The 17,211-nt window shown below is 42.6% G+C and overlaps 1 protein-coding gene across 1 annotated transcript in view; it reads right to left on the bottom strand.

Annotated features, from left to right (window-relative positions):
- Window positions 1-739: 739 nt before the first annotated feature.
- The window catches only part of zbtb45 (zinc finger and BTB domain containing 45), a 22,501-nt gene continuing 6,029 nt past the window's right edge, over window positions 740-17,211 (bottom strand). Inside the window, exons 4-6 of the mRNA XM_034079806.2 lie at window positions 9,879-10,019; window positions 6,617-6,884; window positions 740-2,214 (exon numbers count right to left, since the gene is read on the bottom strand). Coding sequence (XP_033935697.1) covers window positions 1,811-2,214; window positions 6,617-6,884; window positions 9,879-10,019 — 813 coding nt within the window. The 3' untranslated portion in view covers window positions 740-1,810. The remainder of the gene's footprint in view (window positions 2,215-6,616; window positions 6,885-9,878; window positions 10,020-17,211) is intronic.

Here is a 17,211-nt window from a genome sequence, read left to right on the forward strand (position 1 = left end):
TCTTCCTCCTCCTCCTCCTCCTCTTCCTCCCTGCTGTAGTCTCCCTCTCACTACATTGAGTCATTCATCACCTCCTTTGTCACCCTGCGTTGAATAGCTCCGGGCTCCACTCACTTTCAATTCAGTTAATTCAGGAATCTCTTTCTCTAATGTAAAAAGAAAGGGATTTTTTTTAATTAATAAGAATTTTAAGGTGTTTCTATCGTTTAATGTCTGTGTTTTAGCCACAATAAGTTACACACTCAACCACAGACGAGTGTGAGCGAGACACAAACCTGTTTTTGTTTCATACCCTTAACTCCTGGAGGAGGGACGTAAAAACATTTTCATATTTAAGTGCTTTATAAGTTCCCTTTTAAACAATTCTTCTAGTTCAACTAAATATATAACCATTTAAAATGTAATATTTAAAAGCGCGTGTGTGTGAGGATTGTAAAAGAAGGAAGCCTCGTCTTTCGGTTTACGTGTATGAGAACTCGTTAAAAATACACGACACCTTTTCTAATAGAAAACCTCTTAGATATTAAAGAGACATTATGATTTCTTGAATTTAGTTTTTGGATTGTTTTCCTGAACAAAGTGCTTCATAACATAAACTCAGATATAATCTACGTTTGATTCGATGCACTTTCCTCCTGAAGTAAATGAATTGAGGGTGAATAAAACCCTGCACCCCCCTCCCTCACAACCCTTCCTTACTGGCTTCTCTTCTTAACCCCATCCCTCCCACCCACTCCCTAACCTTTGGTGGCTCTCTGGTGTCTTTGAAACAGGGTTCCTACACATTTAAAAAAGCACGTTGGCTGGATTCTGGATGGCCGTTCATCAAGGTGTGTGACTGTTAGCGGTGTCGCTCTTCAGCGCATGGTAACAGCAACACATGTCACAACACGAGGGAAGCACTACACACTGCTAAAAGACGGGTTTCTGGGGAGGGAACAACTTTCTTTTTGTTTACAAATGTTTCCAGGATTATGTGCAATTCCACCTTAAATCTACATTACTATCCAGCCGCGTGTAGGAACCCTGATTGAAAGTGTCGTTAAGTTTAAAAGACGGGAACCTGTAAGTGCTTTTCCGACCAGAACTAGGACCCTAAAAATGGTCGGTTTGAGGAATGGGCTCCCCATCCTCCCCCTATAGTCTATCTGGCAGCTCAGTCTGATTGCGAACCCGTTAAAATGTTGAATACCCCAAAGTTTTATGATAGAAATGTATCGCAAGGGTCCCCAGCACTAAGGAACTATCGGATGCTAACTTGTTGGGCGATTTTGCACAATTGGCTTACTAAGTTGTGTTCATTAGCAGATGCAGACAACATAAAAAAAAAAAAGGGTTCGGGTTAAAGTCTCCATCTCTGTTCTCCCGGTGAACTGATTTGAAGAAGTTTGGGAATTACAGGACTCAAAACTTTTTAAGATAGAAATGTCAGTATAGATTTAACATCCTCTATATGCCACACCAAAATCGTCCAAATCAGCCAAGCCATGTTTTAGCTATTGTCTCGGTATCCTAATCAACGCAACTTATGCCAATCGTGCCACCATGGCCTTTGACCCCTCACAGTTACTTTATTATGCACCCCTTTTGTTTGTTTGTTCGTTCACTATGTAAACTGGTCTTGGGTCCCTTGAAAGGCGCTAAACAAATGTAATCAATTCTAATTAATAATGGTGAAAATCGCCCAACGTATGAACCTTAGCACCCAGCCGTTTCTGCGTCCTGGGGACCCCGTGCTAAACATTTCTCATATAAAACCTTCGGGAACTCCTCCACATGTCCGCGTTCCCACTAGCTGCCCACTAGACCTTTAGGTAGACGAGGCTCCGTGGCTGGGCATGTTGGCCATGTTTCCCACCATCCCAGCGGCCGTAGCCATACCTGAGGACCCCCCCATCGGCGGGGGGCTGTGCTTGGGGGGCGAGGTCATGTCGGCCCCTCTCCCCTGGGGGGGGTGGGGGTGGGCGTGCTGCAGGGCGTGGCGCTCCAGCAGCGTGCGGTGGGTGAAGGCCCGCTGGCACACGTTGCACTGGAAGGTGCGCTCAGCTCGGTGCGTGCGCATGTGCACGTTCAGCGAGCTCTTCTGGGTGAAGCGTTTTCCACACATGGAGCACTGGAAGGCCCGCACGCCCGTGTGCACCACCATGTGTTTCAGGAGGTAGTCGCGCAGAGAGAAGGAGCGCCAGCAGATGGAGCACTGGTGAGGTTTCTGACCTGCAGGACACACACACACACACACACACACACACACACACACACACACACACACACACACACACACACACACACACACACACACACACACACACACACACACACACACACACACACACACACACACACACACACACACACACACACACACACACACACACACACACACACACACACACACACACACACACACACACACACACACACACACACACACACACACACACACACACACACACACACACACACACACACACACACACACACACACACACAGAGAGAGAGAAGAAGAGCCGTCAGAACTTTTAGAATTCATTTGAAGGTTCTGGTTATTATTACATACAGAGCCCTGCGTGGAAATGCACCGGAATATGTATGTGACATTCTCCACCCTTACATCGCCGGTAGGTCACTTATGGCGCATTTCCACCACAGCGCGGAGCTCGCTTTAAGCGTGCCGAGCCCGTTTTTGGTTGCATTTCCACTTGTCCTAGTACCGGCTAGCGGGTCCTATTTCACAGTGTTTTCGGCCCGACTAAATCGTGGTTCTAGGGCCAGGAACAACCAGGCTGAGTCGGGCTGAGCATGCTAAACTAGAGAGAGAATCGCTGGCAAGGGGGCTACAACTACAACAAGATGAACATATTTGACCGTGATTTAATTGTAATACACGTTTCAAAATGACGCCGAAGTAACAACACACTGATACCGGTTAGTGAAAACCATGAATTAATGCTTTGAGTCTGCAGACAGACGGCAGACGAACAACCTTTAAAATGCGTGCTTTCTAAATGGAGGTCGGCTAAGCTAACGTTATATATGCTCCGACCGTCCACACTCACAGCAACGGCCTACAGACATAAATAAACCAGCGACTGTATTCTCCATGACACAGGCAGTCTGTGGTTTGGACTTGTTTAACTTCTGTGTAGTTTCTGAACAGATATGAGGAGCTGTGAGCTCCGAGTGCTAAGAGCTAACGGCTGTGTTGTTTTTCTGAAGATGACGTCACGGCTCCGCCTACACTGCGTTACTATAGTTACTGCCCCAGTTCCTAAACTGTAATGGGAACGCAGCATAAAGTGAGCCGGCCTAATAAGGACTGATTGAGATGATGAAGATAACTTAATCTCATACATTCATGGGATTCATGTCACAGTAAGACAGAGAATGTGAGCGTGCAGCCACATGCACTATTTTTGTTTTTATAATGCCGTTGTAAATACTCCCGTTGTCTGCTGTGTTCAGACTTAAGTCATGTTCGTGATGCCACATTCAGGAAGACATTCAGTGTCCTTTTTTGGAGCTGAAGACCGTAGCTAGAAGCTGCAGCTGGACTGCAGAAGTATTGTTTTTGAGGATGGAACAATTTCCCACACAGATATAGGGAGGCTAGAGCTATACAACTGATTTATTATAGTTTATAATTTCACACAGATATAGGGAGGCTATAATTTCATATCAAGCTGAAGAAGAAGAAGATGGCTGAACTGTTCAGTGTCTGTGGAGATGGAGGTTATAAATCTCCAAAATCATGTTCAGCTTAAGTCTCAGCAAAACACACAACATTTCTGGAGCCTCCAGAAGACTATAAGAACATCACCGAGCAGCACTGAACACGTCTGCTTTTGGTTCTGCTCTACAGACCTTTGTGAAGCAGCTTTTTCTGACATGAATGAAATCTAATACAGAACAAGACTGACGGATGACCATTTAAACGACTCTATTGGAGTGAACCTAAGTGGGTCCACTCCAGCATAGACCTGTCTGGCGGACTCCATGCAGCGCCATTCATCTCACTGACTGTGAAAGAGAGTGAATGCCACTTATTCTACACACGTGCCATGAGGTGCGTGTCAGGTGGTGATTAAGGACATTTAAGTGAATTTAAGTGGACCATAATAATACGTGAGAAATTGTCGTTTCCTTGGACCTTGATGTGAAGTGAAGAGTTTTACCTTTTACGGGTTAGGTATTGCAATTTCACACAAGTTTAATTCAACTGATGATTGCGATGTGATGCAAGTAGCTCTCAGATGAAGAAAGGCTGGAGACCCCTGCTTTAGATCATTCAAAGTAAATGTGTTAGCATTGGAGTTAGAGGTAAGATGATATAAGAAGTCTTTCACAGGTTTAGGGCTGGTTCTTTCTACACAGCATATGCTTTCAGAGGATCCTCCATGTTATCAATAATGAATGCACTGTATGGTGGAATATATATATCTGTACAGCATCCAGAGGTCTTTGCCTCTGCCTCTTCAGAAGCTCAAGGTTTATCGTCAGAGAGAGGAAGTACGAATTCAAGCTGCAGGATTTTCTTTCTTCAACAAGCTGGCAGCCTTGATAACTCCTTTTATAATGAACTTGTTCAGGTATTCAAACATCCAGCTGTCACAGAGCTTTGTCAATACACATTTAGAATCCACCTGATGAATGTACTCTTATATTAACTCTCTTTTTAGCCTATTTTTGGTCATTTGAGAAAAATATTGCGCTTAAGAAGCAAAATGTTCCACTTTCCTCAGTAGAAAGTGTCAATATGCCGTTTACATTAGGTCTGTGTATATGTAACAATGTCACGATACAATATGTATGTATGATTTAATACATCCCAATATATCGTAACACTGTTGGCAGTAGTGTTAATTTCGTCAGCTATTTTTTAATTTAGTTTTAGTCTTAGTCCTGTGTTAAATTTCCTTTTTAGTTTTAGTCATATTTAGTCACCTTCATCCTGTTGTTATTTAGTCAAGTTTTAGTCGACTAAAAGTCTGAGCATTTTAGTCTTATTTTAGTCAAAGAAAACTAATTATTTTAGTCTACTTTTTGTCAATGAAAACTGTTGAGTCTTTTTTAGTCATCAGATTATAGAACATTTCAGAACAGTGGGTCTCCATTTGCATCGACCACAGTCCCTGTTAACATCTCACATCATGGCATATTGTGAATGCAATGAAAGGGAGAGACGAGGCAGAACAAAACTGGTATGTAAAAATAACGTACGTTAGTTATTTGGAAGTATTTGCGTTTCAATAAAGATTAAGTTCTACAAACACGGGTTCGATGCAAGTCTTGCCAACCACCAGAGGTATCATTTACTCAGCTGATAAGTGATATCGTTATCGCAATATTAAACAGTGTTATCGCATGTTTTTCTGATATCGTGCAACCCTTTCTCAAACTCTTAGTTTGCTGTACATCCGCGATGAGAACAGCTCCATTAGAGTTTTGACGGCGAACAACAGAGAGTAAATGTGTCGTTAAACCAAATTACCTGAGATGTTGACACGGTAAACAACCCTTTACACATGGCATCCATGTCCTTTATATAAAATATACTACTATAGATCAGACACAAAGCCAGGTGTAGGATGAGGCGTGCAGAGATGGCAAAAGTACACACATCCTTTACTCAAGTAGAAGTACAGATACTCGTGTTTAAAAATACTCTGGTGAAAGTAGAAGTACTGACTAAACTTCTTTACTCAAGTCAAAGTAAAGAGGCTTTGAAGTGTACTTCAGTAAAAAGTACCCATAGCTAGCAGCTGCTTTAAAGAGTACCTGACCTCCCTTTATATCAATAGAACAATAATGTCGTTGTTAGCTAATGAATGTTTCCATGCCGACCAACGGCAATATGACAACGTTTCCATTGGTCCCTCTTCTTTAGAGAAGACCAGGAAGTGATGGATACACGGATCGTGTTCCAATCAATAGGCACGCAGTGACTCTAAAGAATAATGACCACGCACCAACACACATTCAGACTAAAGGAACCAGCTGTTTGGGAAATGAGAGAAGTAGAAAGTACAGGTATTTGAGTTCAACATGTGAGAAGTAGAAAGTACAGGTATTTGTGTTCAACATGTAAGAAGTAGAAAGTACAGGTATTTGAGTTCAACATGTAAGAAGTAGAAAGTACAGGTATTTGTGTTCAACATGTAAGAAGTAGAAAGTACAGGCATTTGGGTTCAACATGAGAGAAGTAGAAAGTACAGGTATTTGAGTTCAACATGAGAGAAGTAGAAAGTACAGGTATTTGAGTTCAACATGTGAGAAGTAGAAAGTACAGGTATTTGAGTTCAACATGTAAGAAGTAGAAAGTACAGGTATTTGTGTTCAACATGTAAGAAGTAGAAAGTACAGGCATTTGGGTTCAACATGAGAGAAGTAGAAAGTACAGGTATTTGAGTTCAACATGAGAGAAGTAGAAAGTACAGGTATTTGAGTTCAACATGAGAGAAGTAGAAAGTACAGGCATTTGGGTTCAACATGTAAGAAGTCAAAGTAAAAAGTCGTCAGAAAAATAAGTAGTGGAGTAAAGTACTGATACCAGAAACATGTACTTAAGCACAGTAACGAAGTATTTGTACTCCACTACTTCCCTCCTCTGGAGTCTTACCGGAGTGGATGAACATGTGCTTGCTGTAGTTCTTCCTGGAACGTAAAGATTTGCCACAGTGCGTGCAGTCGAACGAGGTCTCAGATCCCTGGGAGGAAGGGGAGGGGCCTGCCGAGGAGGCGGGAGGGGGCGGGGCCGGGGTCATTGGCGCAGGAGGTGGAGCCTGTTGAGTTGGCTCCGCCCCCGCCATGCTGTCAATCCCACCCATTGGCCCGCCCACATAGAAGGGGGATGGCTGCGATTGGCTCACTGGGTACTGGAAGAGGAGCTGAGGACGAAGAAAACGTCAACTGTTAGCGCCGGAGAAAATGTCCTTTCTTTTGTTTAGATATCTACAATACAATAGACCTATCGCTAAACCACGCCCCAAATAGAATTTGTCCAATCATATCACAGCGAAAATCCCTCCTGGCAGAAAACTCGGACATCACCAGAAAAGCTGTTTGTGGGACGCATCAAACCAAAACCAGACGTCTGTGATCGAAACCACTGTGAAGAGTTCAGTTTCTATGTTTATTATCGAGCTAATATCTGATGGTGGAACGCTGTGCGTGGGGTACCTGTAATTCGGACACCAGGTACCCTGAAAGACTGGATGGAGGAGTATATTTCGTACCTTTTCCGAAGCCCAAAAGAAAACTCGACAAATGCAAGCGGTGGATTATGCCGTGTCGTCGACCACATACACAACTGAATGTGAAGACAATTACCAAGGACACTTATGTTTGCTCAAAGGTAAGGTCAATTCATAAAGAGATAATGTTTGACGGCATGTATTAGAAACGTAGACCAAACTATTAGTTTGCTAACGATTGACTTTGACTGCCAACTAGCTAGCGTATTTCCAGCCCAGCTAGCTAACGTTAGCTGCCAACTTGTTAGCCAGCTAACTAGCTACAGTGTTATCAACATCAACGTTTGCTGTCTGACTTTTCGTCCTCGCTAGTTAGCTGGTGTTTTTAGCTAACTTTTGCTAACTGTCTTTTCACCTCAAAGCACTTCAGAGATGGGAAGCCAACTCTGGAATATCCAGATCCCACCCGGGCTCTCGTGTGTGCTGCTCCGAAAAGACACAGACCCTCACCCAAAAAGGTAACGTTGCAGTCAGCCAGGTGCATAACAGGGGAAATGATGACCAACAAGGACAGTTATAGTTATAGATTTAATGTAGTGACCACTAGGGATCGACCGATATGGCTTTTTCAAGGCCGATACCGATACCGATTATTAGTAATCAAGGAGACCGATAACCGATATTTGGAACCGATATACATTTGCAGTAAAATCTGAAAATCTATAGTGTCAAAATGTAGAATAACACAAACTCCAACACAACTCAACTTCTTTGAAATGCATTTAAGCATAGCCTATATTATGTTTAATGAACTTTTAAACATCTTACAACTGGTTTCCTCTCTGTGCCCTTTTCTTTAGTGCAGTCATCTGCAATGAGTTAGAAGTGGGCTGCAGGCTGACATGCTTAACTAACAATAATGCTTAATTTATTATATCAAACCAATGCCTGTCTGTCTAGCATAAAATCCCAATAAACTGCTAGCAACTGCAAAACACTAGTGCTAGCTAATGTTTTGCAAACTATTAAAAGTGAGGCTATTACAGTAGACCTAACGTTAGACTAGTAGCCTCACTTCTAATATTTTGCTAAACATTTGCTAAATACATGTTGATTAGCTAATGAGCTTCACATATCAACCTGAAAAACTGCGAGGCTCCACTCGCAGCCCCCCCTCCGCACCACAGTTCCGATGCGAGACGCTGCACGCTGACTGACTTCCCGCGTCCCTGTGTAACTGGGAAGCGGATAGAATTGGATCAATAGATCGTGCTGTTTTTGCAACTTCAGCATAGGGGATTGGGAAACACATGTATGGCTCTGCCGCTCAGCGCTGCTGCTTGCCTCTGTCTGTGTCTGCGTTCTTCGCACCTGCCTGTAATCTGAGAAGGTCCTGCCTCTATGGCTGGCTCCCGCCCGGAAAATCTTCAGTGTTGATTGACACTTCAGTAATAGCCTATCAGATAGCGCTGTGGGCGGGACATTGCTCGTGTACAGAGAGTGGTGACTGCAGACAGAGAAACGGCCGCATCAGAGCCAAAGTGTTATCGGCAATTTTATAAAAAAAAAGGCCGATACCGATAATCGGTCAAATGAGGAATATCGGCCCCGATAATCGGCCTGGCCGATAATCGGTCGACCCCTAGTGACCACCACTGCTAACATTCAACATCATATTATCATTTGAACTCCCCCCGCGGCCATTGTCAACAGTCATTCACGGTCGGCTTTGTTTGTCCGAGTTTTCAAAGGGGGCGTGGCTTAGCGATAGGTCTATTCTTTGATTTGTGCCGTTCTGTACGGTAGTCACAATCAGAATAAATGTGAAAATGAACTGTGAACATGTTTTTATATTTCCTTGTTTGTATTTATTTTGTTTAGATATTTACAAATATAAGGGGAGGGGGTCGATGTTCTCTCTCTCTGCTGTGCTGTTTTGTTTAAAAGATCATCTGAAATTGCATTGTATTTCTATTCCATATCTACACAACAAATGGTATTTGAGAACTAAAATAAACCGAGAAGTTGATAACGGTTTTTCAATGATTTAATTAAGTAATGTGTTATTATAATGTATTCCTTCATAATCATTATCATGTATTTTTTGGGTTGTATTTAAAGTATAATAACAGTGTGTGGTAAACATGTATGCATAGACAGCTGTTTATGCGTGTGTGTGCGTGTGTGTGTGTGTGTGTGTGTGTGTGTGTGTGTGTGTGTGTGTGTGTGTGTGTGTGTGTGTGTGCGTGTGTGTGTGTATGAGGGTGTATTTCTGTTTATACATATATATTATGGGTAAATAAGGAAAGAGGCTCCATTGGTTGACACACCTGTCAATCAAAATGAGTAGACTGCATCTAAAAAAACCTCCATCACCCGTTTCATTGTTCTGAGTTTCCCTCGAGCTTCTATGTGTTAAATTCTGCTTGGATTCTGTATTATTTATAGTGATAAAGTGATCCGTCTTATACACCTTGAGCTTGATTTTTCTCCATATTTAATAATTAATGTTAATATTAAGATACTGGAGAATGATCTAGAATTCCATAACATTTAGATATTTAATTAAAAAGAGAGAGTTCCTAATTAATAAAATGTCCTTGAAAGTCATCAGAAAACAATATGTGTTTCTGTAATTGCAGTACAGCTTGAATATAATTAGGGTTATGAGCAGCTGAGCACACTGACCTGGTTGTTGATGGACTGAGAGGTGGGAGGGGGAGTCAGGGGCTTGTTGACCCTCCCTCTGGGGTTGAACGCCATGGCCTGAGGAGGCTCACTCTGGGGCCAGAAGCTCTCCGAAAACACCCCCTGCTCATCGTAAAAATTCTGAAATACACACAAAAACACACAGGATAAATAATTAAAGAACCCAACTCATATCTCAGGAAAACTGACAACAGCTTCAATAGATTTCATGTTTTCGGCTTCAGATCAAGGACTTTTCTGTTAAAGTCGATAAAAAACATACTGTATCTTTAAGTACTGAACGATTACCTGCTCCATAGATTCACAACTTCCCCGTCTCCCTTGATGAATGTGTGCATAAAGAAACAAACCCTAACTCCATATGTTTGGTCCTTCACTGCGTCTCCTCTCTTGTACATATACCTACAGACCACGTCCCCCAGTATTTGCATTTACAACCTATTGTTTACCCCTATCGTCCACATGCGTGAGGGACGTTGGAAAGATCAACTTGTACAGAGCGGTCCGACCAGTCGCGCTGAATTTCTGTCACAACAGCAGGGAGCAAAGGTACACTTTAACGTATGGCTGCCGGGGAGATAATGTGTGAAGAAATACCAGGGTGGGAGAAGCTCGTCTGAGGGGAAGGGAGCAGGGTCCCAACAGGACTGTTTCTGTTTGTCAGGGGGATAACAGTGGCGGAGCTGGGGGTGAATCCTGGCCACCCTATTGGCCACACCAAACAACCTCACAACGGGTGGCCCAAACAATTTTAGAACATTAACAAAAAAATGTTTAAGTAACCTTTCATCAAGAATGAACATTAATAGCATAACATAACGTGCTAAAGGCTAAAATCCCAAAGTTCCCCTGCCCGAAACGCCTCCATTGGACTCCTTTGTTTACTTCCATAACATAGTGACACAACAAATGTCACTTGATCGGTTTGGGTTTGATTGGGGAAAAATCGATCTGTGTGCTGATGTAGAAACCGCATGGTCTTATTTTTATCTTGGTTTTATGGAGATCATTGATAGACATGCACCCCTGCGTACATTTAGAGTGAAGGGACGAGACAATCCTTGGTTTTCTGCTGAGCTGTCCAGTCTCCTTCATGAGAGAAACAAGGCCTGGGCAAAGGCCAGGAAATCAGGCTCAGAGATAGAATGGCAGCTAAGGAATAGCTTCCCTTTACATGTCAAAAGTGCTAAGTTGAAGTATTATCTGTCAGGTGCCACAAAGAACCTGAACAACCCTAGAAAATTCTGGAAAGCCATAAAATCGATATCCACCGGTGATATCCGTAATGAGCTACCTCCGTGCCTTACCACACCATCTGGCTCTATATCGGACAGGGCCACTATGCTCAATTGCTTTAATGAGCATTTTGTGTCCTGTGGCTCTCTGTTTCATTCTGTTTCTAATTCTGCTTCTGTGAACACCACAGTAGGGCTGAACGATTAATCGATTTTAAATCGAAATCGCGATTCGAGATGATGCGATTATGAAATTTTTTGTAACTTTTTTTTTCCCCACTTTTTTTTTCACTTTTTCACATTTTTTTTGTTCTTCTTGTGTGTCAGTCATCCACACCAATCAGAAGTGCTGTGCTCCACATGTACCAGCCATTGTTAATCAATCAGAAGTGGCCCATGATAGAAGGTGATAGACAGATTGATCCAATCACCTGCCAAGTGCTTTTGAAAGTGCCTGCCCTTTCCAAATGGCTTCCAGTGGAGCTTTCCTAGATAGTTTGGTGAAACACAGCATCTGAGTCAGGTTAGTGATGCTCCATCACATGTTTTACATCTATTACAGGGTGAATCTTTAACTGAAGCTCGACTTTAAAGCAACCCAACGGAAGTTTCATGTAAGTTTAGTTTTTCACTCGTAGCTCGGGCTGCGGGGGTGCTAGAGACAGGAGTATGTTGATACGACTTCCCTAGCCTGATTTATGGCCGCATTTTACAATAAACTTCCATTGGGTCGCTTAAAAACAAATATCGCAATTCGAATCGCAATATTTGTCAGAAAAATCGCAATTAGTTTTTTTCCCAAAAACGTGCAGCCCTACACCACAGTCCGTGACTCAGAACAATGTGGTCTGGAAAACCCTTTCAGTTTGACTCCTTTTACTGTTGATGTTGTTCGTGAAGTCTTAACCAAGCTAGATCCTAAAAAGCCAGCTGGTCCGGACGACGTAGAACCTTTCCTTTTAAAGATAGCTGCAGATTTTATTGCTCCACCTCTTACTTCTCTTTTTAACCTCTCCCTCAGCACGAACACAATCCCAAAAGTATAGAAGTCTGCTTATGTCTTGCCTTTACTGAAAGGAGGGGAGGCCACCTTATTAAACAATTATAGGCCAATCTCTAAGTTGTCAGTTCTGGCTAAGGTTCTTGAACGCCTAGTGAGTGAACAGGTAAAGAAGTTTTTATGTACAAATGACATCCTGTCTAAACATCAGTCAGGCTTCAGAAAGCAACACAGCACCATCACTGCCACGATGAAAGTGGTGAATGACATTGCTAGTATTTTAGATAATAAGCAGAGTTGTGCAGCTCTGTTTATTGACCTTTCCAAAGCGTTTGACACCGTTGATCATCTCATCTTAAAGCAGAGGCTACTCAGTATTGGCATATCCAGCCATGCAGTGGGTGGTTTGAGAACTACCTCTCTGAAAGGTCCCAATGTGTTCATTTTGATGGACTGTCTTCTGAGTGGTTAAACATTTCTAATGGTGTACCTCAAGGTTCTGTTTTAGGTCCGCTATTATTCTCTATCTATATTAATAGTTTAGGTGAAAATGTCGAAGGAGCAACCTTACATTTGTATGCGGACGATACCGTTATGTACTGTGCAGGTCCCACCATTAAGGAGGCTGGTGTTAAATTACAGGCTGTTTTTAACATTATTCAGGCTCAGCTCTCTGAATTAAAGCTTCTTTTAAATGTGGATAAAACCAAGGTAATGCTCTTTTCTAAAGCTAAAGCTAAAAATACACCAGAGACTGCTTTGGATATTGTAACTACGCAAGGAATACAACTTGAAGTGGTTACCTGTTACAAATACTTGGGTATCTGGCTTGATGATTGTCTCTCTTTTAAATGTCATGTAAATAACCTGCTTAAAAAGCAGGTTAGGCTAGGGTTCTTCTTCAGAAACAAGTCCTGCTTCTCGCTGGAGGCCAGGAAAAGGCTCTGTGACCTTTGACCTGTGCTGGACTATGGGGATCTGGTCTATATGAATGCACCTGCCCATTACCTGGGCAAGTTAGATGCTGCGTATCACAGCGCACTGAGATTTTTGACAAATTGTAAAGCACTTACGCATCACTGTACCCTGTATACCAAGGCGGTTCTGCCATCACTTCCTGTACGGAGGCTCAGTCACTGGTACTTTCTCATTTACAAAGCCATGTTGGATAAACTACCATCTTACATCTGCTCCCTGATCTCTCTGCGAATTGAAAGTACGTATTGCCTGAGATCGCATGCTGTGGTTTTATTAAATGTGCCAAGTAGGACTGTCTTAGGGAAGAAAGCTTTCAGATGTGCAGCTCCACTAACTTGGAACAGTCTGCAAAAAGAATGGAACATTACCAAGCTAGTAGCACTACATGTGTTTAAAGCTCGGTTGGATGCTACTCACTCAGATGCTGTTGGTACCTGTACATGAGGTTAGATATGTAAATTGTAATCCCTGTACATGTTGCTGTATGATGTCCTTTTGTTGTTCTGTTGTTTATGTTGTTATGTCTTCTTGTGGAACCTACTGCTGCAGGTCTCCCTTGAAAAAGAGATCATTGATCTCAATGGGATTTTACCTGGATAAATAAAAGTTTTTAATTGAATTGAATAAGAAGGATATCAGAATCAGTGGAAAATCTTGCTAGCTCCTCTAGCATTCATTTTAGATCAGCTAACACCGTCAGTTAGCGGTTTGTTTGATCATATCCTGAAGCTTTACTTCTCCTTGCCGAGTCTAAGGTATACTTTTACACTTTTGACGGCTTAAGATAGCACAAATGTGGGGAGGAAGATAACCTGCAACATCTCATTTTTTTATTTTCGCTAGTGGAGCCTCGCAGTCCCCCCAGCACCCCTTCCCGTGTCCATTCGCGATGTCTCGCAGACCCCACGCAGTAACCAGGAAACGACACCAGTAACACAGCTCACACTGTCGAGCCTCAAAGGGCGGAGCAGCGAGCCCCGCAGCGTCCCCCCAAACACAGCCCCCAGACCCCACGCGGCATTCTCATCTGTTTGTCCTTACTGGTGTCATTTCCTGGTTGCTAACAAACGCCATTGTAACACAATCACTGATGTTCAGCTGTAACGGTGGTGGACCAATCAGAGCACAGTGGGCTCACAGGGAGGGGGGGAGGAGCTCCAACAAGCCGTGTATTACAGAGACTATACAGAGATGCTGTGAGAAACCAATGTGAGTTTGGAACAGTGAACAATGTAAATCTATTCTAGTAGACCTCAACAGTGGAACTATGATCAGTAGAAATGGCCATGACACGGGACCTTTAAATGTCTCAGTGTATTTTATCATACCTCTAACTCTTTTCATAATAAGTTATGTTGAGATGAAACCATCTCTCAACATTGGGCATGAATAGTCTTGACATTTGAAAAGGATCAAATGGGCGGTGGTGGCGAAGTCGATAGGGACTTGGCTTGGTAACTGGAAGGTCACCAGTTCAAGTCTCGGAAAGACCAAGTGCTACCGAGGTGTCCCTGAGCAAGGCACCGTTCCCCACACTGCTCCCCGGGCGCTGTTCAAAATGGCAGCACACTGCTCCTAACACTATGATGGGTCAAATGCAGAGGAACCGTTTCGTTACATAGCACCTGTACTGCGTCATGACAATAAGTTGAATCTTCTTCTTCTAAGATAAGTAAAAAACACGATTTGTAAAATGGCTAATGTACCACAATCGGAGGCTCGTTTTTGTCTTACACTTCCAAAATGAAAAGCAATGCTCAGATTTCAAAGGTTTGTGATGAGATGTTTTCCCACTGTGTCAAATGATCTAAAGAGCAGAACAGGGAGACTGCTCATGTTCAGAAGATTAGATTATTTCAAGCAGTGCTGGGTAAATGGATGATCACATGCTTTCCTTCACATGAAAAACACAACGCCCTAACCTCCTCCCAAATTGCTCCATTTCATGTCTTGAGTGACTCTGCAGCACTTCAGAGGAACATACTGACAGGCCTGTAGCTGCGTCCTGCGTGGCAGATGTTCCTTGTGTCGTCTGCAGCAGGCTGCGGCATAAATCCGCTAATGTTTTCTTCCCCTTCTATTGGATGTTTCTCATTGTAATGACGCCACACCTCAGGCCATTATGATGATGACTTATTATTCTTATTAATCTTCTCTCCGTGTTTAAGTAATTGGTAATTGCTAGCTGACATATACATAGATATCTTGCTACATGCCATCCCATTTTATTTATATAGCACATTTAAAAACAACAGAGTTGACTAAAGTGCTGTACATCAATACATAAATAAAAAAGCAGCATGAATACATTTAGACAAAACCGATAGGACAAAACAAAACGAATGCAAAAGCACGAGACAATAAAACCATCCTTATAGCCACAGACTGAAAACCCTCCTACATGATTAAGGTGAGATTATTGCCACCAATGGAGAGATGTATGTTCTGTGTGCAGTAACTATTCTGCACACATTTGAGTATGTATGCGGGTGTATGTTGTATGTATGCGGGTGTATGTTGTATGTACGTATGCGGGTGTATGTTGTATGTATGTATGCGGGTGTATGTTGTATGTATGTATGCAGGTGCATGGTGTATGTATGCGGGTGTATGTTGTACGTACGCGGGTGTATGTTGTATGTATGTATGCGGGTGTATGGTGTATGTATGTATGCGGGTGTATGTTGTATGTACGTATGAGGGTGTATGTTGTATGTACGTATGCGGGTGTATGTTGTATGTACGTATGCGGGTGTATGTTGTATGTACGTATGCGGGTGTATGTTGTATGTACGTATGCGGGTGTATGTTGTATGTACGTATGCGGGTGTATGTTGTATGTACGTATGCGGGTGTATGTTGTATGTATGTATGCGGGTGTATATTGTATGTATGTGGGTGTATGTATGCGGGTGTATGTTGTATGTATGTGGGTGTATGTAAGTGGGTGTATGTTGTATGTATGTGGGTGTATGTAAGCGGGTGTATGTTGTATGTATGTATGCGGGTGTATGTTGTATGTATGTATGTATGTATGCGGGTGTATACTGTATGTATGTAAGCGGGTGTATGTGGTATGTATGTATGTATGCGGGTGTATGTATGTATGCGGGTGTATGTTGTATGTATGCCGGTGTATGTTGTATGTACGTATGCGGGTGTATGTTGTATGTATGTAAGCGGGTGTATGTTGTATGTATGTATGCGGGTGTATATTGTATGTATGTGGGTGTATGTATGCGGGTGTATGTTGTATGTATGTGGGTGTATGTAAGTGGGTGTATGTTGTATGTATGTGGGTGTATGTAAGCGGGTGTATGTTGTATGTATGTATGCGGGTGTATGTTGTATGTATGTAAGCGGGTGTATACTGTATGTATGTAAGCGGGTGTATGTGGTATGTATGTATGTATGCGGGTGTATGTTGTATGTATGCGGGTGTATGGTGTATGTATGCGGGTGTATGTTGTATGTATGTAAGCGGGTGTATGTTGTATGCATGTATGCGGGTGTATGTTGTATGTAAGCGGGTGTATGTTGTATGTATGTAAGCGGGTGTATGTTGTATGTATGTATGCGGGTGTATGTTGTATGTATGTGGGTGTATGTTTTATGTATGTAAGCGGGTGTATGTTGTATGTATGTAAACGAGTGTATGTTGTATGTATGTAAGCGGGTGTATGTTGTATGTATGTAAGCGGGTGTATGTTGTATGTATGTATGCGGGTGTATGTTTGTATGTATGTATGGGTGTCGGGGTGTATGTTGTATGTATGTAAGCGGGTGTATGCTGTATGTATGTAAGCGGGTGTATGTGGTATGTATGTATGCGGGTGTATGTTGTATGTATGTAAGCGGGTGTATGTTGTATGTATGTAAGCGGGTGGTGTATGATGTATGCGGGTGTATGTTGTATGTATGTATGCGGGTGTATGTTGTATGTATGTATGCGGGTGTATGTTGTATGTATGCGGGTGTATGTTGTATGTACGTATGCGGGTGTATGTTGTATGTATGCGGGTGTATGTTGTATGTATGCGGGTGTATGTTGTATGTACGTGTGTGGGTGTATGTTGTATGTACGCGGGTGTATGTTTAT

This window comes from Pseudochaenichthys georgianus, unplaced genomic scaffold, assembly GCF_902827115.2.
Source record: "Pseudochaenichthys georgianus unplaced genomic scaffold, fPseGeo1.2 scaffold_730_arrow_ctg1, whole genome shotgun sequence".
NCBI classification, from domain to species: Eukaryota; Metazoa; Chordata; class Actinopteri; order Perciformes; family Channichthyidae; genus Pseudochaenichthys; species Pseudochaenichthys georgianus.